The 25908-nt window shown below is 37.9% G+C and overlaps 1 protein-coding gene across 3 annotated transcripts in view; it reads left to right on the top strand.

Moving 5' to 3' along the window:
- Positions 1 to 25908, top strand: part of FAF1 (Fas associated factor 1) — a 167605-nt gene that overhangs the window by 129972 nt on the left and 11725 nt on the right. For all 3 annotated transcript variants that reach the window (XM_086753732.1, XM_086753731.1, XM_086753733.1), the window contains 5 exons: positions 3839 to 3975; positions 6536 to 6624; positions 17096 to 17176; positions 17568 to 17645; positions 21067 to 21282. In XM_086753732.1, the coding sequence (XP_086609858.1) occupies positions 3839 to 3975; positions 6536 to 6624; positions 17096 to 17176; positions 17568 to 17645; positions 21067 to 21282 (601 nt within the window). The remainder of the gene's footprint in view (positions 1 to 3838; positions 3976 to 6535; positions 6625 to 17095; positions 17177 to 17567; positions 17646 to 21066; positions 21283 to 25908) is intronic.

The raw sequence follows: 25908 nt of genomic DNA, 5'->3' as shown, positions 1-25908 counted from the left end.
TAGAATCATAGAATGGTTAGGGTTGGAAGGGACCTTCAAAGGCCATCTAGTCCATATTTCACCAGAATATTTTTTCCTGTGTGCTGCTTTTAACTGCTTTAACTGTGTCTGAAAATTAATACCTGTTCAATCTACATCTAAAAAACTAAGATAAGTTTGTAATTTTTTTTAGGATTTCTTCTGTATTTGTCAAGCCATGGTCAGTGTCCGTGTTTATTCTGTAGGTTTAATAATTGCTGATTTCATTGCTAGCAGGTCATGAAAGAAGTAAAGCAATGATGCTGTCTGCCAAAACTATTACCTTTCTTGATGAACTTTATTCTTGTATCTTTCGAGATATTTTTAAATGGGTTTTTCCTTCATAAAGTGCTTTTTTTGCCTTTCTCATACTTCTCCTTCCTTGAATATTTTTGTAATTTAAAAATAAAAGGACCAGTAGGGTGCCATTTGCCCTCCCTTTCTGGCAGCATTCGTCTATTTCCACTTTTGGTTGGAGATCACAGTAATCCAGCATGTTGTGGAAAACAATTCTCCCTGGAGGGACATCTGGCTCTTTGATGCACTCCACAGGCAGTTCTCTTGGCAGCTCTGGAGATGTCACTGAAAGATCTGGCACACTTCTGTTTAGATGAAAGTAAGAAAATCCCTTGTTAGTGATGTACAGAGTAAGATACTGGTTATTGCACCAACTTGGTTTGGTCCTACTCACATATTTCTGACAGTAAATATTAGCACAGAGGAGATTTTTTTGTTTGGTTTTTTTTCTGGATATGAATGTGGAAGACAGTAAAAAAGGTCTGCAAATACAGAATCAGTAGAGACATAAAAGGGGAAAAAAAAAAAGCAAAATTAGTTAAGTAGTTGCAAAATCTATTAAAAGGCATGAGAAAAACTGAATGGGGATCATTAATGAAAATTTTATTCCTACCCATCCAGTAAAATGAAAAGAAGAGGTGTGTTACGAGTAATTGCTGAGCACTAACCACTGACCTGGCAAAGAGCACATGCGTGAGTGAGTTACCACTGGTGAACAGGAGTTACACAGTGTAGGGGTTGGAGATTGCTGCTGCTGTCTCTTTATTCAGTGTTGCATCATTCAACTACTTTCACATTTTTGTTGCGTTTACTACATTTCAGTTCAAAAGGCGGGCGTCTGTTGGTTCCAAAGGGCAGGGTCTATTTTGATGGATCACGTTAGTGGGAAGAGTTTCTTGTGTGCTCTGCCCTCAAGATGCCAGACAGATGCCCTCAAGATAACCACCAGCTGGTCATCCATCCCTCATGAACATCCTCATTGCAGCTGCCCATGCTGTAATCTGGACATTCAGTATTCAAAGTTGGAAGTTCTGGGAAGAAGAGTTGTTTCTCATTCCTTCCCCAAGAAAGACAAAGGCTGCCTGGTGACAGCGGTGGCAAACCTGTGGCATTCAGGTCAGAATTGGCATGTGCTGTGCCTGCGACTTGTATGTGAGGGAGCTGAGCAGACTGCAACAGCAGCAGAGGAAGGGAGGAGATTGGATGGCACCAGGGCCTTTAAGAAGTGGCCCCAAGAAAAAAAAAACAAACCACCATGATGGGAGATGTTGGCATCTGGCATTTGTTCTGCTGTTACTCAACCAGGAAATTATGTGTACCCTTACAGCAGCCTGGCATGACATGCTGTCTTTGAAGTCAGGGAGTTGAGACCTGTTCCCAGCCTTGATTATAGAGGACTCTGAGATATCATAGTCTGTTGGGTTCTATATAGTCAGCCAGAAGTTCCATTATAAAAATTCATCTCCTGGAAAGAAATTATTTCAGAGATTTTGTAATGTGCCAAAATACCAACTTCATTCAGAATTCTTTACATACAAAATCCATACCTATAAAAGCATATTTTGAGACTGAGTTATGGGTTGACTAAATACAGAACTGATTAAAAAAAAAAAAACAAAAGCGAAACCAAGCAAATCAAACCAGCACCTTTGACTAGTGCAACTAGTATTCTAAGAGTTTCTTAGTTTCATTCCTTTTAGCAGTATTTTCTACAGTACTTTTCCACCTCCAGTTAAATACTTTGTTTTCACATGAAACTTGAGTGCTTTTCTTCTGTGACATGTTGAAGACTTTTAAACAGTTTTAGTACACAACTTTCAGGAATTCAGTTGAATTGACCCATCGTTACTTTCAGGAGTGAAACCTTGAACTCACATAAGTCATTTTGCCGTGGAAGAGCACCATTGGTTTCTGTGAGGCCAAGATTTCGCTTACGTATTCCCACCTTGAAAAGCAAAAATAAATTAAAAAAAAAACCACCAATATTATTTAGCTTAAAAGTTCATATGTCCAAATTTTATGGACACTTTATTTTGTATTTACCAGATGCCCTGTCTCTAGGTAGCTTGTCCTGATACAGCAGTTTCTGTAAGGCATTTTTGACATTGTCTTTCTGCGTGATAGTTCTGAATTGCAAAAGACAGAGAATCAAGGAGGCAAGGAAAGGTGTTTGCCAGTAACATTCATGGCTTCAAAATACTCACTTGCTAACTCTGCTCGTTGCCTTCCATCCAGCTATGGTTGTCGTTGTACTACAAATTGTCACTAAGGCAGGTTTTTTGCATGCTTCACTTGTCTTGAACAAGCCCAATGTTGTACTCATCAGACTTAGCAGTTTTTAGCCATTTTATTGGATACAATATATATTGATTAAAAAAATAACAATTTTGAATTTTTTCAGTATCTTTGAGAAGAAATGACTCGGGAGTGCTTGACATTTTAATGCAGTTTGTCTTTTCAAATAGATTTGGCTTCTAATGCATGTGACAACAGGACTTGGCTCTTCAGTTAGAGCATACATTTCAGAGTAGTTGTTACCTAAAATATTATCATAAGGCATAAGAAAACACATGATTTAAGTTGCCTTTCATGAACATAATTAAGAATTAATAAGCCTGTACCAGTGGCTAGTCCTCAGAATTTCCACTGTTTTGCCTTTTGTGACCCGTGTTATTAAAAGTCCATTATTTTTACAGACTTTATTAAATTGGATCTTATTAAAGCATTCTATATTTGCATTTGGTCTTTCATAATTCATTATTATTATGACATTTACTTTTTACCATCAGATCTGAAAACATATCATAAGCTACCCTTTTCTCTTGAAAGAAATGCTAATTTCAAACAGTCCTCTAATGGAAGAGAAAAGCTTTATCAGTTTTTTCATTTATTCAAGATCGTGTTAAGAATACTAATGCTAGACTTCTGTATGCTAATATCTGGGAGCTTTTTTTGGTCAAAAGCTTAGAATTATTGTTTTTAGACCACACTGCTAAGTGTGTCACTGGCAGGGTACTGGTACAAAAGAAAATACAATTCTGAAGCACCATGTTGTAATTCTATGACTGATAAAAACAATTTCTTGATCTTTCATTATTAATTATACTATTTTTATATTTGGTCATGTTTACTAAATTATGGTTCTACTTAGTTTCTCTTTAGAAGTTTTTAACAATTGGTTTAGCATGATTATCTAGGGGGGTTAGTTTTGAATTATAGCCTGCAGAATAATGTAACAGGAAATGGAATTCTCCATCAAATGAATCACACTGTCTCAGCTAGTTATTAATTGTTTTAATTTAGACAATCTGGTATCTATGATATTTGTAAATATTCTTGTAATTTAATCATAAAAAGGGAGAAAGAGCTCTGGAATTGAAGGCAGAAGCCTAGGTGTTATTCAGTAGTAACACTCAGTTAAACTACTGAATTTAGCTTGCTTTTTTTTTTTTTTTTTTTTTTTTTTTTTTAAACTAAATTAAAAAACACCTCTACAATGCTAACTTTTTTTTCCCCCACATAGGTTTCTGACAATGTGCACTAGACACTTCGGGAGTGTTGTAGCCCAAACAATTCGAACTCAGAAGACAGACCAGTTTCCACTTTTCCTTATTATTATGGGGAAACGATCATCTAATGAAGTATTGAATGTAATACAAGGTACAGTTCTCACTTTGTACTAAGGTAGCTCTTGTATGAGTATTGAAACTGTTAGAAGACACCTTTGCTAACTATTTATGTTTTAAGATGTTCAGAATATGAATTTATTTCTCACAATAAGCTTTCAATTGCCATGGTATAAATAGCTACTATTCATAAATATGATAATTAACATAGTAATAGAGATTGCAGTTGCCATGACTCTGGTAGAATCATAGTTTAAGTTTTTTTAATTTTTCATAAAGTAGAAGCCAGGTCTCCTAAATACGGAGCTACACTTAGTTTTTCAAATTCATATCCATATAAATGACTGATTTCCAAAAGATTTTGGCTGCACTTTTTGTGTAGTGCTGGAACGCCTTTAGTTGTCTGTGTGTAGTTCCTTGTTAACATGTGGACTTCTGTCACATGTAGTGGGCTAATACCTGGACATGAGTTGCTTTTTTAGACCTGCTTGCAGTGTTGAGACTCCAAATTGAATCAGAATTTCAAGTTGCTAATATAATCTCACATAAATGAAGCTTTCTGGCTTACATGAGCAGTTCTTTCTGGCATAACCATGCCTCTGATTTAGCTGACAGCAAGATGACTTAGATGTGGAGTGATGCCCTTTGACTGCTGTTCTCAGTAACTCTTCAAATTAGAATACATCAAAGAACGGCTGCCTCTCATTTCTTCTGCTTTCTCCACTAGTTTGCCTTCGTGACACTGTGTCCTCATTTATTTATTGCTTATATCTAGCAATCTTTATTCTAATCTCCTTATTTGCCTGGGGAAATTCAGCCTCAGGAAATACTATCTTTTGCAGACAGCATTACTGGTTTTTTCTGCATATGGGATTAATCATTTTCTTGAAGAACCTGCAGTGCTCCTTTCTATGGCCAAAATTGTGAATTTTGCACGGATTTTGTTTCCTTAGCACAAAGTACAGCACAACACTAATTCATGGTACTTCTTTTACTTATAAAACTTGTTTCTTATAAATAACCTAATAATCTAGATTTTCTCATTTTTATAACTCTGCAGCATAGCTCAGCATGTGTGTGACTTTAAGCATCTCTGAAGTCAGTGGTGCTTCCTGGCTTAAAGTACTGAACTGTTTTAGCAACTTGGTGACTCAAAGTCATAATATAATGCAGCTTTATATTGTAAAAGAATCCAAATTCTTTAACTGCATTCGTTAAGTTTTAATGATTTGTCAGGTTTTCTGCAAACAATCTGTTGACTTAAACTACTGCAGCTTTACTTAAATTTATCTTTTAACAAAAATAAAATGTTTCTGTGCCTTGTTGTTTTCCCATGAATTAGGACACTGGTGTCTGTTAACAATATGCCTTCAGATGAATGGCAGTCTCTGAAGCCACACGTGTTGTAGCATGTGGGATAACATTTTCTGCTAAGGTAGCAACAGCTAGAAAGAGGAACAATGAGGGCTTTTCAGGGCTGGGTGAGAAGGCATGTTTACAGAAAAGATACAGCAATATAGAAACTTAGGTCCTAGTGGCATTTATTGAAATGCAGACTGAATGAGTTTACTTTCTATTTTTATTTTTTTTCCTGAGATTGGAAACTATGGGGAGAGTTTTGTTTTCTTTAGTGGTACTGTGGCTTTTGGTTAGTTTAATCCTTTTAAAATTTTGACCAGCATCACCAATATAAATATAGCTCTTGTTGGTGTTGTTCTGCAAATGTCCAAGATTGTTTAGGTTGGCAGGTGTTTAAGAGTTTAGACCATTTCTCATGATCTAACACTTTTTTACTACTATGACAAGTGGCTTTAATGGGTAGTCTAGTCTTCAGTTTGAGAAGACAAAGACTGAGTGCATCTTGGTAGGAAATTAAACTAATCTTTCAGTCTTGCTGAAGACAGGAGGCACTCTGGTAGAAAAACGTGAGGAGGTCTCTGTTTTCCTATGCATGTGCTGTATTTCTTGATGTATACATAGATTACTTTTCCACTATTATTAGCTTTACAAGTTTTATCAGAAGTAAATACACTGAAGAGAATATATTATAATATTTGAAGTTTTACTACTAGTTATACTTGAATAAAAATGCATGTGCACACATCCACTCAAGCACTGTGTTCTGTTTTTCCCGTTTTTTTTTCAAACCAATCCACTTGGATGCTGCTACCAACTTCCTGCCTCTTGTTGCTGACTAAACAATTGCTTCTGTTTCCCTGATTATACTTGGGAATCCTAAAAACTGTACAAGCATTTTCATGTCAGGGAACCCCAGATATAGGAAAGGTTATAAGCCTTTCCTCTAACATCAGTGATTAAAAGCAAAAACAGTTATTCCATGCAAGCACAAAAGCAATTGTTCAGATTTGAATGACCTAAAATTTTAGCCGATGATCAACATTTGTGTGTAAAAACAATTTTGAATTTTCAATAAAAAGGCAAGCTAGAAGCGTTCTGCTGAGATACTTGTGTTTTCTACTCGGTCGAGTTTTTTTTAAACTTTGCTTATTTCTTGCCAATTAATTCTAAAATGACTTATTTTTTGTTTAATAACTTTAAAGATATGAAGTTCAGCTATCTTCCTTTGTTGCTAGGTAACACAACAGTGGATGAGCTAATGATGAGGCTGATGGCTGCAATGGAGATCTTCAGTGCCCAGCAGCAGGAAGACATAAAGGATGAGGTGAGCACTGAAAGTTACTGGAGAGACCTACTGGCTTCTGCAAATCACCGGGGATGCACCATTAACCAGCTCTTTCTTTAGCCAATTAAGTTGGGTATGATGCGTCTTAGTGTCTCTTCCATTATCAAAGATTAAAAATGTCAGGTCTCCTTTGTGGATCTATTTGAGTCTCTCAAAAAAAACTCCTCCTTATTGGTTAAATGTCATTTTCAGTTTGTTTTCTTTTTCTGAATATTAGTCATTAATAACTGTTTTACATGTACAATGGTATTATAGAGCTTAACATGCTCATACAAGGAAATGGCAATCAGATATTTTTCCCAAGGACCAGCTTTAAGTCATAGGTAGAAAACAAAAATAGGTTGATACATTGTCAATGTATACACTTAAAAGGGGATTGAAAAGCAGCCTTAACCAGAATTAGGCCAGTACTGAATCGCCATTCAGAACAACACAGAATGAGTAAGTGATGACGAGACTTTTCAAAAACAGTGTTTCAGTTACACGGAAGTAGACACAATGAGGTTATGGTTGAGAGATGTTTATCTGCTACTCTATAAATTGAGAATGACATTTTGAAGTAATGAAATACTTAGTAGGGAATTTATAAAAATAGGTGTGTTGCCATTCAAGATTATTCTTATCCTATTGTGTAGACATTGATTGACAATAATTCACTAAATACATTCTTCACATTTAAATCTTGTATCTCATTAGTATGAGATTTACCAATTATGCTTGTAATAATACGCAGGCACGGTATCAGCACAATATCTGTAGTTCATTTTTTTCTTTATTTATGCTATCTGTAATTCACTGGTAAAGAAATTGACTTGAATTCTGTTAATACTGAACACAAATTTTAATATGAGGATTACAACAAAAATCTAAAGCACCATATAATGGAATTTTTATTGCATTTTAAGAAGAATATGTCGGGTATGGTGGGGGGGAGGGAGGGTTAATGGTTTAATAAGAATGTAAAATTTACAACACAGATGAGTTCCAAGAAAGGTTCAGAACTGGAAACCATAAAAGCTGATAGAAAGGAAGGAAGCAGAAGTAAAGAAAAACATATAAAGGCAGGGAGATATGAGCAGATAAGGGATAGGAGAAAGAACTAGAAAGAGGAGTGGAATAGAGAACAGGCGACCAGAACAGTCGTCCAAAGCAGGGGAGATCAGTATTCAGGAGACAAGGGCGCAGAGGTGAGGTGAGAGAGTGATAGACCTGTCCTAGGAGGATAAAACCAGGTGGGTTTGCAACTGAGAAAAATCCGGGTGTAAGGGAGACAAAGCTTAAAGAAAGAGAAGACTCGGTAGCCTTGAGGCTGTGATCACAGAACCGGGAACCGGCTTCTGCGCCCTGAGCTGCTGTGGGTCCTTCTCTGGATGGGTAAGAGCAGTGACGGTCCAGTAATGTCAGTCCTCACAGTGGCAGTGTGGGTGTCTCCTGACTTCTTACTCTAGGTGTTCTACTTGCTCTAAGTGTGTAGGGAGAATGGAAAATTAATTTTTCTACATTCCTCTAAAAAGTACCTTTGTCCAAGCTTTCTGTAGCCTTTTCTCACATTTCCTTTTGTTTTTTCTGTCACTGAGAGCACCAGTGACATTTCTTCACCAGTAGGAGTTTTTTCTGACATTCAGAAAACTAATGGAAAATTTCATAAACTTTGGGGGCAGATTTCGAGACACTATGGGTTCTATACACAAATAGGATATTTACTTATACCTTGGCTCCACTTGTTACAAGCACACCTAAAAGGCGATCTCAGCAGACACTTTTGCCTTTGAAGCAGGAAGATGAAAAACAAAAAAAAATAACTTTGCTTTTTGAAATTACTATTCCAGAGAGGCAGTATTTGACAAGCAGTCTGTATTCAATAGATGGCTTTAGCTTGAAAAAAAAAAAAAAATATTGTCTTTCTGCGGTTTGCTTCATAACATAAAGCTTTCTTGTAAGTCTTGTACTTGACAACTTCAAGTGTTCAAACATCAACACCTTTTCTTTTTTAAGATCTTATTGCAGTTGGTGCATTTTTTTTTCCCAAATATTACAACAGCAAACAGGATACAGAGTCCGGTTTCTGTTACTGTTTTCTTAATAGCAACAATAAGTCATCGTAAAACCACAAGAAGATAAGCAGAAAGTTCTTTTGTGCCTTAAAAAGTGGAGTCATCTATCTCACTTTGCTGTAAACAAAAGTGTGTGAGAGAGAGAAGCAGAACTGGATACACTTGTAAATAACAGCATGAAACCATTAATGAGTCAGTTTATGCAGCTGAACTTCTCCACTTTGGATTTTTAACTTGCATGCAGATGAAAGCTTCCAACACAGCTATGGCATAATTCTGTCCAGCACAGCATGTTTTGCAGTGCCCTCTGATGGTTATTTCGGTACAAGGTGACTATTACCACTGGCAGCTAATGGTGCAGATGTTTGCCGTGACGTTGGCCGTAGCTGTTCAGGCATCGCTTTGCGGTCGGCTCCCTGTCACTGATCATCGACTGATGGTGTAGGCAGGATGCTCAGAACAGCATCACCAACTCATCTCACCTGAGCAAATGAGCCGCTTCGTTAGCTGGTGGTAATAGTATGGTTAGTTAAATCCTATGCTTTTGTATCCATGTAAAAAGTTACTGGTGTAACCTCATAAAATTTTAAGCAGGCAAATTTGGAGCATGTTTGTCAAGTGCTCATTTCACCAGCAATTTGATTTAATTTTTAGATGTATATTGTGTTTAAGCTTTTTCTTACATAATCTCCAAAGAAATACCTTAAAAACACTGAGATGCATATGTGTACTCATAGTGATCCAACATACCTGTCTTAAGGTATGGTGGTGTGTAACTCAGGCACCCATTTTCTCTCCCAAGCTTTCTTAAAGGGAGATCAATCTGCCATCCCATTCTTTTCCCTGCCCCTCCAAGGCTTCTGGGTCAGTCATGAACCATTGGGCCTGTTGCTTGCTGCCTGTCAGCTGTGTTGACCAGATGACATTTTGGAAATGTCCTGCCTCCTTTGGACCACACTATTGACATGCCATTGTAGATACATGGTCTGGCTGTCATGTTGTTTGTTTTTATAAGTTTGCTACTTAAATTGCCATAGTAACAAGCCACAAATGATGAAGTATGGTCAGCAGCATACTGCTCTTGCGCTCATGTGGCACTTGTGGATAAGTGGCCAATGGATAATTAAACGGTGGGTTCGATGGCATCAACAGCAGCGAGGCCAGTTGGCCAAGATCCAGTCAGTGCGTGTCAAGAATAAATACTCATACCCCACAGACAGGAATGGTTCACCCTCAGCTTCATCCCTCTGGCACTTGGAGTGCATTGGTACCTCCTGCACCAGCAAAGACCACCAGGTCCCAGGGAAATACTCAGTCCTATGAGTTTCTTACCCCAGAAACGGTGTCAGGCTCCTTCTGATGGTATAATAGAGGCTGCACTAATGATGCACTAATGTGCATCCAGTGGACATATTTTCCTTTTCTAACCACGTCTGCCCCTCTGGCCCACGCTACAGATGTTCGTACCTCAACTACTGTTCAGGTGGTGAAGTTGGGGATTTTTGCCAAGAGGAAGTAAATGCCACTAAGGAGAAAAAGAGGGTACCTCGGAGCAGAGACAAACAGCCTCTGCTAGTGTTAATCAGGGTGTGAACTGAGATTTTTCGGGGACTGACTTTGAAAAGAGCGCCTAGTATCAGTTCCTCTTAAGTGTCAGTGCCTGGTGCCGGACTTAGGAAAACAAATGATAATTGTAAAATATTGTACGCCCTGGAATGTCCATTTTTAAACACCTTGTTAGTTTGCTTACTTCAACTGGATAGTTAAATAATCACCTCAGTGTGGCATGATGGGCCCAAAGTTAGTTCCTTTGTGAGATTAATGTGAAGAGATCCGCGTGATTAAATCCTGGCATTACAGCACAACACACCTGTTCTGGGCCAATCCTAAACATTTTTTCTCTATTGCCTGAGGAGGAGGCTTCTCAAAGGATTACAGTAACACTTTTTGACAAGCTTATACAGGGTGGAGTTTCCATGTAATGACAGGGCTCATTTGATGATGTCTCAGTAATGCATTCTTTTTATTTTTGCTGTCAACATTTATTACTGTAGAAGCATTGACTGTTACACAGCTGGTCCAACGTGTCCACATTTAAGTAACAGTAGGTCTCTCATCGTGTTTATTTTTGTCGTTACGCAACACTAGCACTCCTGCTCTCGGATTAGACTTCAAGGTGGAATTGTAATACCCACAGTCGCTTCAATTGGTATTTGTAAAAATAAGAAGGTTCTTAAAACCTTCAATTCACTTTAAACTATGTCTGCTGACACATTGTTTTCTTTAATGTAAAAGAGAAGTACTTAAGAATTTTTAAACTGGAAATACTCTTGTAAGCAGACTCTGACTGGAGATAAGCTGTAAAAAAATGTAGACCTGCAGAGTCACCATCTTTACTCTCTGATCTTAGGTGACATCTCTTCTTCATAGATACTGCTGCAGCATGAGGAAAATGTAGGTCCTTCCTAACCAATATCTGGATAGGGATTTAAAAAAATATGTAAAAAGAAAACAAAAACTCCAAACTAGCAACATAAATTGACCTTCTTTTCCCTGCCACAGCTCTTTGTAAAAGTATGCTTGCGTGTCCATCCCCGCACTCTCTTGTATTAGATTGGGCCTTACTGGCCAAGTGTTATTTTCATAACTTTGCAGTAAGGAGGCTCATATCACAATATCTTCCTCCTCTTCTGCCTCACTGCTGTGAAATGTAAGGGATTTCTTTCTTCTTCTTTTTTTTTTTTTTTATATGATAATTTAACAGTTTTAGCTTCCAACACCTTTTCTCTTTGTTTTTCCAAAGATACATCTCACAGCCACCAAGGAAGCTAAAGAGGATGAGTCCTAGTGCATATTCTCCTAATCTGTGGTCTGTTTGTCTTTTCCTCCTGATCAGTTGCTTTCCTCCACTCCTTACCTGCAGTTGTGCTCTCCAGTTAGAGGATGGCCTAAGTGCTTCCATCAGCCATGCAGGAGACCTCTGCCATTTCTGTTCAGGCGGTGAAGCTCACATTCAAATCAGTAGAAATTAGGCATCTGAATACCTTTGATAATTTGTGTTACATCTAACACTGTCATGTGTATCATGGTATATAGTATTTGCACAACAAGAGGTTAGGAGAATAAATACATGAAATTCATTAAATTCCAAAGCGCAAAAGGATTATGCTGATGACAGCCATCTAACGAAGATTGTGATTTAACCCCTCAAAAAAAATCCAATTAGCACATTTACTAATTATTACTAGTTATAACTAATTAAACTACAGTAATCAAAATTTATTTGATTAAATTTTCCAGTTTTGTATTTGTGATATGATAGCAGCCCAAACGATCGGTTTCCTATTGTGCACTTCCCTGCACTGACACACCAGCAGATATGAGTGCCGCCTTCCGGAGTTCACAGCCTGTTTTGAACTTTAACAAAATGCACGGTAATGAGAGAGGATAGAAAAGATAAAATGAAATTATTAAAATATCTTTAGTTCAGGTGGCTTTTTGGCTATACATGTTGGTGGCTCCAGTCGCTGAATACTGGCTTAGTTTTCTCTTGATAAACAGCAGCTTTCCCTGCTACACAGCCGAGGTGGGTGGATGTTGGAGCAGGACTGGCTGGCTCATTTCCTAGAGGAAGTCACTGCAGGGCTGCTTCTTGAAGGTTTGGGCTTGGTTTTCTTTCTTGTTGCTTGAGATAATTCCCAAAAATCAGTATCTGGAACTGGTCTTTCAGCCTTCAATATAGACAGGCAGGATCCTTCTGTGGTTCTCCGTTGTTCTCCCCTCTCGCCCTGCCCTGCCTCCCCACCTGAGGTTCTGCCACTGCAGAAACATTCATTTGCTTTGTCCTCATTATTCTCACATTGCCAACACATTCTGTGTACACTTTTTTCTTCTATATATTCCCCATTATGTATGTTTAAGTTATACAATGTGCAAGTCTGTCATCTTAGTGAGTCAAATTAATGTCTTTCTCGCACTGCTTTGTTTGGACAAAGGGGTGTTTCTCTTTAACGCTCCCATGAATAGCCTTAAGCACTCGCAGTTTTTAATTTCAGGAGTGGTTCAGTGAAATGAACTGTCTTTCAGATAAGCATTCAGCATTTGTAAATACACTTTTTTTTTTTTTTTTTTTGGTCTTTCTTGTGACAGCCATTTACTCACTGATGCTCTGAGAAGTGTCGTCTGCTCATGGTTATCTTCTCAAGTTCTGTCTCATCTGATTTTACTTCACAGTCAAACTGATCCCAAAAGGCAATGGGGAATAAAGTATAACACATCCCTGAGACAAATCAGGTGCAAAGCTGATTCCTGGGGTCAAATCACTAAATCTTACTTTCAGAAAAAAACAGCAATAATTTTTTTTTAAAACCCAGGAGAGCCAATGCTGACTTTTTCAGCAAAATAACGCATCCAAAAAGCAGAGTGTGTTGTGTATTTTTTCCCCTGTGTAATCTGCAGGAAAAGGGGGCATTGCTGTCCTAAGTGCAATTGGGAATCCCCCTGTTTCCATCATCCTGCACCTGAAAATGCCTGCTATTGGGTGCTGCAGGAGTAACTTGGTTTAGGGAATAATTATTGGAGAGAATTATCCTAAATTTCTTGTTACCTGATCTGTAAGGTTTTCTTAGTCATGTAGCTCTGGATATTACTCAAGAGAAGGTTTTATCTGGTCTATTGTAACTATCTCATGAATATAAGTGTTTACTATTTTTATTATGACTTTGTAACATGCATGATAGCAAAGAAGAATAAATTCTGTGGATAAATGCTATTTTTTTAAAGTATCAGCTTTCCATTGAATGAATGTTTTGCATTGTCAAAATGGGACAGCAGAGATCTGTGACTTTTTCCCTTGAAGGAGCAAAGGAGAGTTGTCTCCTCATCTCATGCCCAAAACCCCTGGGATGTGGATGGGTCATATTTACATCGGCCATTGGTCGCTGCTGTGGAATTCAGAAATGCTGAGTGTCACCCCTGTTTCTGATGGAGGCTTTTTAAGTGAGCTGGGATAAGCCGTTGTCTGTTCACACCTTGGTTCCTTTAAAAAGGAAGATGGTAATTTTGCCTTCATTGCAAAAGTATTGTGGAGATGCATTTATTGATGCTCAGTTGATGCTGCTGTTATGTAGGGTTTAACAAGAAAGCGGTCAACTGCCTCAGATTTTGTTAATGGATAATACTTAGGATATTTAAAAATTAATTATTAGTGGTGTGGCTATTCTCTATTTCTTCATATGTTCTTTCTTAGTGCAATGAAAGATTCTCCGCAAAACACTTTCTTCTGCTTTTTCTGTCACCATCATGAATTTTCTTTTGTTGCTTTTGGTAAACTTGAGTCATCCTCATACTTTGTGTGGTTTCTCTGGAGGAAGAGATGACTAAAATAACAAACTGCGTTACAAAAAGAGAAACTGCAGTATCTAATATTTAAAAATTTGTCTAAGGTGTAACTCTGAACCAGAGGATAGTACAATTTTGCCATAATCTTCTTGGAGGAGGTGGTTCCTGTTGAGTGTGAGCAGTATTAACAAAACACAGAAGTAGATACAAAGAGACATTCCATAGGAGTACATCTGCGTCTTACCTAGAGAAATCTGTATTCCAGACTTGGTTTTAAGGTCTGTTTCAGTAAGAACAGTATTGTTTCAATGCGGTGTAAAGCTCGATGGTCATTTGCTTTTAGATCTGGCTCACATAGTTCTGTGAGGACCAGGCAGTCATGCGCAGTAATTCTTCACATTCCTAACATCTTTTTCATAATCCACTTTTAGGACGATGCTAACTGTGATGAATAGGGAGGAAAGAAATCTTTTTTTTTTTTTTTTTTTTTTTTTTTTTTTTTAAATGCCTGGAATTCATGTTTAGATTCTTGTTTTAGAAACTATAGTGTCAGTATTTTTTTGCAGTTATCATCCAAATTATATAAGTTATAACAATTTTTAAAATTCTTCAATAAAGTTCTCTGTAGGTAAATGAATCCTGTGCTCATTACAAGTAACTTCTAATAACTTCCTTGAGTTTTCTAGACAGTTTTGAAATAAAAACCAATGCTCAATCTCTTAAAATGGATTAGTGTATATTTTTGGAGTGAGTTTTTAACAATTTTTATAAATTTTTCAGTTTTTCCTTTAGAGACTTGGTTCGAGTTTGCGTTTGGGTTTTTTTTTTGTAAACCAAGGTAACTGTATGTTAGTTGCTAGCTGTCTTTGATGAAGGAAAGAGCCTGTAGTTGCAACAGTTGCATCTGATCTTTCAGTTTTCTCTTTGACATTACTGGATTTGTGGGACCTTTGGAATTCAGTTAGTGTGTGACATATGAAGCTGCAAAACATGACAGTTAAATAGGTTCTCTCTGAAACAATTCTTAGTAATTTTTAAAATGCTTGTCCTCTCACAGATTGCCTGAAGCCATCATACTTTAGTAGGCTGGTTTGGGGAGATAGTTTTGGTTCTCACTATTTTAAGATTGAAATTTATGCTATGTTTATGGAAAGTCTCAGTACAGACAGTACAAATATTTTTCCTTCACTGTTAAATTCCATCTATAAGAAGAGTTGGGAATACCTCTGTGTAGTCAAGATGCTTTCCTCATTTTTGGATAACATAAAAATCAGAGCTGTTTAATGATTTCAACATCCTCTTTTCTCATAAATGGAATATTAATGTAGGGTAGTTTCTGCTATCAGTTTGAGTTAATTTCTGAAGGTATTCCATGAACACAGCACATAAAAGCTTCTCAAAATCCAGAGCAGCCAGGAAGGGGATGGGTTATACAGTGTTTGTTGCCCTTAATTGCAGGAATTACTTCTACTCATGTCTTAGCTTTGCTGAACAAAGTGATGGTTTCTCTGTCTTCTGTGAATGAAATTTAGGACACTCTGATTGTAGAATAATCTTGGGTCCTGTTTCTATAAGGAAGAAGAGTTTCCTCTAAAAAGATCTTGTTACTTTCCAACTGGAGGTTGTATACCTTTTCCTGCAGTTTGTCCTTTCCTCTTGTGCTCGCATGCTACTTTAGAGCTTTTTAACCACTAATGCGTTAGAGTTTTGTTTGAGGAACATCTTGGCATGTTTGCATGACATGATAGTAACAGCTAACGTATGCTCCTCCCATTTAGAATTGAGTTTTTGCCAAGTAGTGAAGTTTTGGGGAGAAAATTGATCACTTTACAAAATGATGCCTTTATGTGGAAAAAACTTTTCAGATAAATGAAAGAAAAAACAAACCCATAATTCTTTAAAAAGCAGTAGGTAGTAGACTTTAGTTTCTTTGAAATACAGGAGATAGATTAGCGCAGTGCAAGTGCTGTGTTACTGGTAACTGCAGGTGATGGTGCTGAGCCCACCAGCAGTCTCACAGCTGAACCGTACTGATTTTTGTAGGGACCAGTGCAGCCTCTGCGGGGCTCTGGGAGGATTATAGGATGTAAGAGGAGTAAGCACAGGGGAGCAGATGCTGCCTCTTGCTCCAAAGGCCGAGTATGGAGCTATCGATTGTATGCTTTGCTTTATCAGACATCACCCCAGTGCAGTCATTCCAGCTTGTGGGGATGTCCACTTCTTGATCATCCACCATGTGGATGACGCTTTGTCATTCGCATATTTTTAGTAAACCTTTATATCTTTGTGCTGTGATCATTAATAAGATACTTTGCTAGGTTTGCTGGCTTGAAGTTGGCATGCTAACCTCATGTTTCTTGTCTGCCTGCATCTGTCCATTTGAGATGCTTCAGAGCAGGACTTGCTGCTTTCCAATCTTTGTATGATATTCAATACTGTGAACTGAGGCCTCCTGATTATGTTTAACAGTCATGATCCTGGATGGGTCCTACTGAGGGCTTTTTTACCAAGGAGAGACCAGGGAGCAGGCCTTCTCTCGCAGGACAAGCTGTTACCCGCTATCCGTCTGGGCGGAGAGCAAATTAAAATCCAGCCTCGTCCTCTAAACCACAGTCCTTCCTTATTACAAGACCATCCAAATTGTTGACTGCAGGAGTTAAATTCTCCCCAGCCCACAGGTGCCCTTCTGGTGACCCACTCCTCACATGGCTGGCGCAGGGGGAGGCCGCACCGTTCCCGAGGCCTGTGCTGGCCCCAGCCGTGACAAAGATGGCAGGGCAAAGAGCCTTGGTGCCAGATCCAGCCCTCTGGCCAGGGCTTGGACACACCAGTCCATGACATAGCAGTTGAAACATAGCTTTAGGTAAGTCGTAATTTTTAAAGCCAAGGTTGCCCTTGAGGCATTTCTGAACTCCTTTCTCCTAGCAGTAGTTAGATGAGTAAGGCAATCAAATATTTTGAAGTCACTGGGGTTAAAGAGTGCTGGTGAACTATATATTATCTTTGTCCATTGTTTGCTGATATTTTTTCTTTTCTGTTCTTTTTTTTTCCTTTAGGATGAACGTGAAGCCAGAGAAAATGTGAAAAGAGAGCAGGATGAAGCCTACCGCATATCACTGGAGGCTGACAGAGCGAAGGTGTGTGCTGGGTGAAGCGGTCACATGAATGTCAGGGTGGGAATCTCTCCGCAGTTGCTGAAATCTCTCTGGTGCAGAGGACTGACGCCTTCAGTTCTGCTCTTAAGATGAGAAGGTTGCTGTAGGAGCCAGGTGTTAATACAGTGGCACTAGATAAAGTTACTAGGAGTAGACTTGACTACATCTCTTTGCTAAAGCAGTCCTGGCCCTACTTCATAATAGAAGTTAGGAAAGGAAAGAGAGGAAAAATCATTTAAATATCCTATTTCCTGTATTAATTTCTACAGAAAAGTTGAGAAGTTTCTTTGCTTTTATATAGCTAATGCACATCATTAAACACAGCTGTGGAAAGCGAGGTGATACATGTGTGATTGCTGTTTGTGTTTATTAGAGGGAAGCACAAGAGAGAGAAATGGCAGAGCAGTTTCGCTTGGAACAGATTCGGAAAGAACAGGAGGAAGAACGTGAGGTGGGATGTTTTACCTTTTCTAACAACTTTTTGGATTCATTAAGGTTATGGACATTGCAACTTTCATTCACCACACCTTGCAACTTTAATTCAAAGTTATACTTTGTATGTGAAGAGATTTTTTTTAATTGATTTCTTACCATGTCTATATAAAACGTAGCGCAGCTAAATAGTTTTCATCCACTCTTTAATAGCTTTTCTGTTCTATCATCTGGGTCACAATTACATCAGCTGGGTCTGAATTACAGGCAGATATTAGATAGGCCTGCTAACAGAAGATACATAAAATGAGCCTCTATAAATGGTGGAATCTTTGGGAACCTTTAACCTTGTTTCTGCAGGCACTCCTTTTAAAAATATAATACCATGGAGCCCTTTCATTTATTCCAGGAAGTAGCACAAAGCCTAACTGTAATTCTGATCAAACAAGTTGCTGAATTTGATTTGGGAGACAAAACAAATTTCCAAAATCTAGAACATTTGATTTATGGTACATTTTAAAACTTATAAACAGGCTTCTACAGAATATTCCTTATAATTAAATTATATTTATATTATATAAATATTAAAAATATTTATTAATTTATATTAAAATATCAGAGTTTCTGTATTTTTGGTGGATTAAATATAACTGCTTTGACTCTCGTGGATTATGGAGATTTGAAATTTGGAATTACATTCTCATTTAATTCTCCACTTAGTTAAAGTCCTTGGAACTCATGGAAATCCTGATAAATTACAGCCTTGCTTATTACCCCCCTCACATGACTTAAATATATACTTGACATTTCAGTCTTGTGTACTTTGCTGATGTATGAAAAAATTGCATTATACAACTGCAAAAAAGTTGGCTATGAACACATTTATTATTCCCTGATATAAACCAAATAAACAAACTGTATGAGCAATGCATTTGCATATATATTTTTTGACTGAGATAATTGCATTAAAAAACCTGAACCATTTAAGCATTCAAGAACCTTTTAAACAGTACTGCGTTGTAAATACTAAATTCAGTCCAAACAGGAGTATTCAATGGTTTGGGAAAGATGCAGCCCACTCCTTTCTTACCCTGCAGTATCTGATTACTTATCTGGCTCCTGCTGTTAACATAAGCCAAGAATGGAAGCTGAAACACAACCAAAGGAGCGATGCACTGAACTGGACTGTGAGAATTGTATCGAGAATAATTGTGAGGTTAACAGTGATGGAACATAAATCAGCACTGTAGCAGTAATAGACTGCTGAGCAGTCAGCTCACACTCAGATTCCAGTATGTTTTTCTTTTTTTAAGTAATTTTGCATGCATAGAAACAATAATTCATTCTGCTCTATTATATCTGCTCCTGAACCTTTTCTGATACCTTGGCCTTTTGGAAATAGTTTTCTTACGCAAAGGCTGCAAGACTGGTCCATGTTATCAAAATACTCCTGGGCTTCCCTTTTTTAATATAGAGTGAAGTAATGAAAATAATAGGATCTGTTTGCTTAGTAGAACAAAAGGGATTTTAGCAATAATGTTTACTAACACTCTCCGTTTTCAAGTATACAGATTACTTATACTGAATTGTTCTGCAACAGTGTTTACTTACAGAAGTGGCTTTATGTTCGTTCGTATATTTAAAATCTGACTATTGAGCTATTCACATACTGAACATCTTGTTATCAACAAACCGAAATTGCTTGTTCAGGTCCAAGAGTTATTAATGTGATCCATCACATCCTTGTTTTCTGACTTGGTTTGCTGGTACAGAATATCCACTGTAAATTGCCGTTTTATGTTGAAGCCTTGGAGACTAGTTACTTTGGGGAGCGACGCACTCTTTGCACAAAGAAAAGAGCTCTAATGAGCTACTGTTGTTTATTTTTCTATAATATAATTGATTGGGTTCAGTAAATAATGTAGCATCTGTTGTTATACTGTGTGGGGAAATGTCAAAACAGAAAGACAGTAAGCAGGTGGTTGAGAATGGAGAGAGAGAAAATTAAAATAGAATCTATTTAAAATATAATCTCATAGTAGGTGAGCAAAAATGAACTCAAGTTCTATGTATAAATATTTATACTGAGATATAATTTGCTCAGGGGTTTGTGTGTAAGAAGTAGACTATTTAAAAGCCTTTGCAATCTTCCTTCTGCCCAGTCCTTTCTTGTTAAGGTAATCATCCTCCATCAGTTTCTGTTACTAAATGACCTTGGCGGGGGGGGGGGGGGGGTTTCAAAGGCACAAATAGCAACTGTGTATCTTGAAAGTTCCTGAAAAATCTGGGTAAATCCATGCCTGACTGCGTGTTCAGTTTGGAAAATTGTCTTTTAGATGCGTTTTGGGGAAGGCAGTGTGGTCACGCTGCTCCTTCCATTCATTGATGTTCTCATTAACTGTGTCTGAAGTGAGGTGACACTGTGACAAGGCAGCTTTCTAGGTTTGACCTAATTTTTAACGGGTGCTGGTGCCTGTCCATGCGTACCAACAATGCTCAGTAACCTCGAAAATCAAGCCCACCTCATTCAGCAGTCTAATCTTAGGCATCAATTTTTTAGAAAAACTTCTGGTGTTTTAGAAAAATTGGTGTTGTAGCTCCTGGAGGCAGAGGACAGAGAACACAGTCTTGGCTCCTGCCCTTAAAATCCTGACATCGGCGGTATACACAATGGGAGCAGTAAGATAATCATACATATTTTCAGACCTGTAATGTCTATCATTGCAATTTTGGGGCTGATTTCATGCAAGTTGTTGCAGAAAATGTGCATGCCTGTGCTTGGAAACATCTTCCTGCAAATAATAATAACAAAAATTGCTTGCTTTAAATCTTAAAGCTCCCATTTCTGTCCTCCCAGCTTTCTTCTTTGACCATTCCTACTTTCATGTGTGCTGTATGTATCTAATGTACCTCCATATTTTAAATGATGTATTTTAACAGTGTTTTAGTTTATTCATAGTAAAGCTCCAGCATATATTTCTTTTTACTCTGAACTCCGACAAAGAGTCTTGTCTTTGCTGCAAATGGTCAGTTACTCGGTGCAAAAGGAAGGCCATTTGATAAGTGCATTTGAAGAAATACTTTTACTGCCTTTTAATTTATACCCTTTAAGGAAGCAATTGGCCACTTGACAATTATTCTCTCATTCAAATTTTTTCCAAGGCTTTCTGCCAAATGATTAACTTACTTATCCCCATCGTGCATTAACTGTAGACCTAATAATATGTGTTATAACGAAGGATTTATTTTAATTAGTTGGCTGGTGGGCTGTAATTAAGGAATGAATAAAAATTATTTTGTCATTGAGATATAAAGCACAGCTATGGCTCTGGAGCACTGTGGCTCATCCTGAAGTTCTAGAAGAAATAAAGAGAAAAGCTCTCTGTCCTTTTCTTCTGTTGTTGGCATTGCAACCTAAATGGTTATTTTTCCTTCTGCAGGCTATCAGGCTCTCTCTTGAGCAATCTCTGCCTCCCGAACCGAAAGAGGAGAGCACCGAGTCCGTCAGTAAACTGCGTATTCGGACGCCCAGCGGAGAATTCTTTGAGCGACGTTTCCTGGCCAGCAGCAAGCTGCAGGTTGTCTTTGATTTTGTAGCTTCCAAGGGGTATCCCTGGGAGGAGTACAAGCTGCTGGGCACCTTTCCGAGGAGAGATGTGAGTAAATTTACCTTTCAGGAATAAATATCACTCCTTCTTACTCCTATATGTTAGATGGACAGTATGTTATAGCATAGAAGGTAGAAGATATGCCTGAATATGTTAGAGTGCTGCCAAGCTCTGTGGCCGTAAGCAAGCCAGGTGCTAACCTCCCCATGCTATCATATGTTACGTACAAAATTGCATTATAAAATCTGTTCCCAGTGACATTGTAAAAAAAATCCTCCCTTTCTGAAACAAACAAGTTGTGGACCACATTCACTGAAAACTGCCCAAATGTGCTGAGCCAGCATCACCCACGTCCTGTTCTGAAGGAAGCTGCATCAATATTAGTACACTGCTTAGGTCTGTTGTGGGCTGGTACTTCTGATCTTTCTGGTTTTGCCATTTTGATGCCATTTTATGTTACGAGCAAGTGTCAGATAGTATGCAGTTATGAGCTAACCAGTACATTCTAATAGATTATTCACCCCCCTGTTCCATAATACCAGTAAATAATCATTTATATCTCCTGCCTCAAAATTGTAATGTACCTGCTGTGAGTGATTTTCAAAATCAATACTGCGTACAAAAGCCAATTAAATTATTTTGATTTATCAACAGATATTTAGGTGCTGTTTACCGAGTTTCTTTGAAAATATACCTATATGTTTTCTGCTCTATTACAAATTAACTTTCATTTCTTCTTTAGCCATTATTACAGCAAAGGTAAAAGTCAGTGCGTCCAACTGTGCAGCAATTACCTGAGGTCCTGCATAAAAGGTGAAAGCAACAGGCACTGCAGAGGTGGCAGTGCAGAGCCAAGCAGCGATGGGTGAAGTTCAGCAGCTTTTTGGCTGTACTGCCTCAGTACTGCAAAAGAGTAGGGACAGTTCCGGATCAGCCAGGGTTTTGTTTGCTGGGGGCATCTCCAGGTGACTGGTTAAGCCGTTTTTCATCAAAGGAGCTCAGTAACTTGCGTTGCTTTTCCATTTTGTTTCCCGTCACTGCCCCTGGAGGAAATTCACTAGGAATAAGGCTCTGATAAGTGTGTTTACAGGACTGTTTTGTAAGAGATACCTCTTGCTTTAGCATCTTATTTGTGAGCATTCCAAAGGGGAAGAAACTAAGGTCCGTAGCAAGCATACAATCTTGAGAGTGGATGTGATTTCTGACCAATTTTTGGCATAACTCTGTGAGCAGGATTATAGTGCGTACAGCTCTTCTTCCACCTTTTCTTATATTGAGAATCCTAATCAATCAGACTGAAAAGGAATCTCATTAATCACTCCTTAAGCATTTAATGTCATTTCCAGTGCAACCAAAGACTAGAAGTCATCTGTGTTTCCAGAATTATTGATCATTCAGTTTACTTGACAGAAGAAAAACAATCTTTCACAGTCTAAAGAATATTTTTGTCTATTTTAAATATTCTGCAAGTCATACCTCCTTTCCTGCAACATATTTATGTCTTAGTACATATTTAGTATAAAAAAAAAAAACTTACAAGTGTGTTACTCTAACTTTTTACATTTGTTTTGCACTTTAGACTGGCTGTTTCTGTATTTAATCACATAATCATCATTATTAATTATAGTCCTCTATAACAAACTCAAAAATTGATCAGACTACTCACATAAGAACAAATTTTAAAAGGAGCAGAAAATTAAAAAAAATAGAACTGGGTGTTTTCAGTAAATCTGTGAAACTGCCAGGGAGACTATGCTGAGGCAAACAAAGGAGAATTTAATGGCAGGATACGGAGTTGTTGGTCTGTGAGAAGCAAAGACCCTGTCATCTTTTTCCTATGATTCCAACTTAATAATGCCATGTCTGAGGAGTCACATAAATGATTCATGCTGATTGACTTAGTGGCTGTGTATGAATCCAGTTGCCATTGTGACCACCAGAGCTACAACAGACAAAAATTAATCCCCAGGAGTTTGCTATCGATTGAGAAATATAAATTACATCTGCCATGTTCCCCAGGTTTGGAAAGCTGGAAGTGTGCAACTCCATAGACAGATTTAAAAAAAAAAAGGGTTGTCATTGACAAGTGCCTTGTAAGTACAGTAAAAGTATATATTCATTGCCGTAGGCTGTGTGGTATATAGTCTCTTAAAAATGCACTAAGCTGTCAAGACCCTTCTGCTACACAATGTGTATCACAAATATCCATTGAAATCTGTGCAACAAGATCAGAGCACTTGGGATCTTTGTGCTCCAGAAAACAATAGCATTTAAAAATGTCTGTTTGTATTTAAACTATACATAACATTTTTGAAAAAATATGTTTGACAGTATCAGAATTTCTTTGCTGGAGTTTTTGCTGCAATAAGATGAAAACATATCTTCACAAGTTACTATTTTTTATTTCTATCCTACTCTGTATTATAATAACATATGCACTCCCAAAAGTCTTTTTGTCTAATCGAAATGAGGGGATTATCATCAGCCAAACCAGCATTTTCTTGTAATAAACTTGTTAGAGCACTTCTACCTGCCTTTCAAAGCCATCAGTCGTGATACCCTGACAGTGTTGTTGAAGTATTTTTACTTCTTTGGTAAATAAAAATTCATTAGTTCTTAGTTCTATGTTCCAGTTGCTTACACAGATATCCTTAGCTAACTTAAAGTTGGTATCATAACCCTACTGTAAATACAAACTTCTACACAGGAGTAAATACACAGATTAACCTTTTCCAGACACTACTTGTAGATTTTAAAGCGGCAGTGACATTCCGAAGCAGTTAAGCACATGCAGTGACTTGTTATTGGGTCTTTGTCACCCTCTGTGGTGTTCTTTCTGCTAGCGCTGAAATTAGATATTAACCACCTCCTCCCTCAGTACCTGAGCCCAGGCAGCACTGCGTACCATACTGTACCGTACCAACAAGCGTGTGGCACACAGGTGAGCCAGGGCCAGCAGGTAACGTACACCTCTAACTTGGAAAACCTTTGGCAAGCACATCTTTTGGACTGCAAAGCTGTATTATAAGTTCTTTGCATTATTCTTAAATGTACCTGCAAAGGCTTTATGGAAGCAAATGTATGCACTATTTAAACGTATGTGCTGACTTTTGAATTATAGTTCCTTTTTTCCCCAATAATTGCTCTAATTTTCAAAATACATTTAACTATAACAAAAAGAGCTTACCCTATGCATATTAGCTTGCTCAGTCAACCTTCTCATTCAGTATTTCTTCAAAGTCCTTTTCTCTTAAAAGCTTTCCCAAACACCAATTTCAGTAGTCCTCCCAATCTGCCAGCCTCAGGATCCACCTTCTCCTGGTACCCTGAAGACTTCCCAGACAATCAGTTCCTCACTTCCTTCTAAGGGGATGGAGATCTGCAGAAGTCTTCCTAAAACTCTAACGTCTTACAGACTGAGCATTTCACCACACTTCAGGCAAGGAGCTGAAGTGTGCCATGTGTAGCTGAAACTACAGGAGGAATGTGCAGAACAAATTTACCCAAACGGGGCTTTAGCCACCCTGCGGGGGTTAATGATATGTTTGTGAACGTTCTGTGGTATCTATCAGAAAGGGAGGTCCTGGCATGCTCTCCCTTTTGAAAGACTGTTTTTTAAAGACTGAATGTATTCATTTCTTCTGAAAAATCAAAATTGCAATCTACAATTTCTTTTGCTCATTTCTCCTTAAGGTGGAGCATTAGTTATGTATTTGAGAGTATGCCATTTGCAGACACGGCATTAGAGGCTTAAGCTCTTTATTTACTGTATCTGGAAGCCCTGGTAAGCCAAGACTTCTACAGTATTTCACGTTTTATTTTTCTGAGCCACAGCTTAGGATCAGGTGGCAGTTAAGTCACTTAAGGTTATTTAAATGCATCTAAAACGTTGCTTAATAATTCAGAACCAGTTTGCTCTGTTTAGAGTATTAAGATTTTTTAAATCCTTTTAATTAACCAATTTCAACAGCAGTTTAAATAAACAGAAACCAAAAATCAATTTAAATTAGGTACGATCAGGATTTCAGTAAATTTAGGGGCAGACAATTCTTAATATTACATGGAAGTACAGAGTAAGGTATTCCTCCAAACCCAAATGTGATCATTCATTCCGGTGCTCTGGCAGAAGTAATCCTCTTTGACACCCACAATGGTGAAAATAACACCATGGGATAAGAAGTTTAGCTGCAGCACTCAGCACACACAGTCATCTGAGCAGGTAACTCTCCTCTGATGTTCTCGGAAAGGTAATGTTAGAGCACGATCCCAATATTACTATGCCAGGTGGTTTGGCAATTTTGTATATCTCAGCCAGTTCTAGAAGCCATTCTTTGTAAGGATTATGCTGCATTTCACCCAGTGCAAACTACTTCCTTCAAATAATCTACTTTTCAACTCATTAGGTGGTGTTTAAACACTTTAAATAGTTCCTGAAAGTGTGTTATGCCCAGGACTATCTCTGGCTTTTAACTTTCTTTTCCCTAATCATCATCTTGATAGAAAGATGGAAGAAAGATGTTATCGTCAGAAAGGATTCATGCAGTACCATGTTTATAGCCAACAGCACTTTACTAATTTCACATAAATTAGGAAAGTAACTTGAATATCTGTCTTATGGCAAAGGAGGATTTCAGATGAATTAAATATTTTTCTGATATGTTTAAAAAAATTTAA

The sequence above is a fragment of the Chlamydotis macqueenii genome, chromosome 8 (genome assembly GCF_036417535.1).
Source record: "Chlamydotis macqueenii isolate bChlMac1 chromosome 8, bChlMac1.mat, whole genome shotgun sequence".
In the NCBI taxonomy this organism is placed as follows: Eukaryota; Metazoa; Chordata; class Aves; order Otidiformes; family Otididae; genus Chlamydotis; species Chlamydotis macqueenii.
The sequence above is the reverse complement of the archived record's forward strand: the minus strand, read 5'-3'. Positions and strand labels throughout refer to the sequence as shown.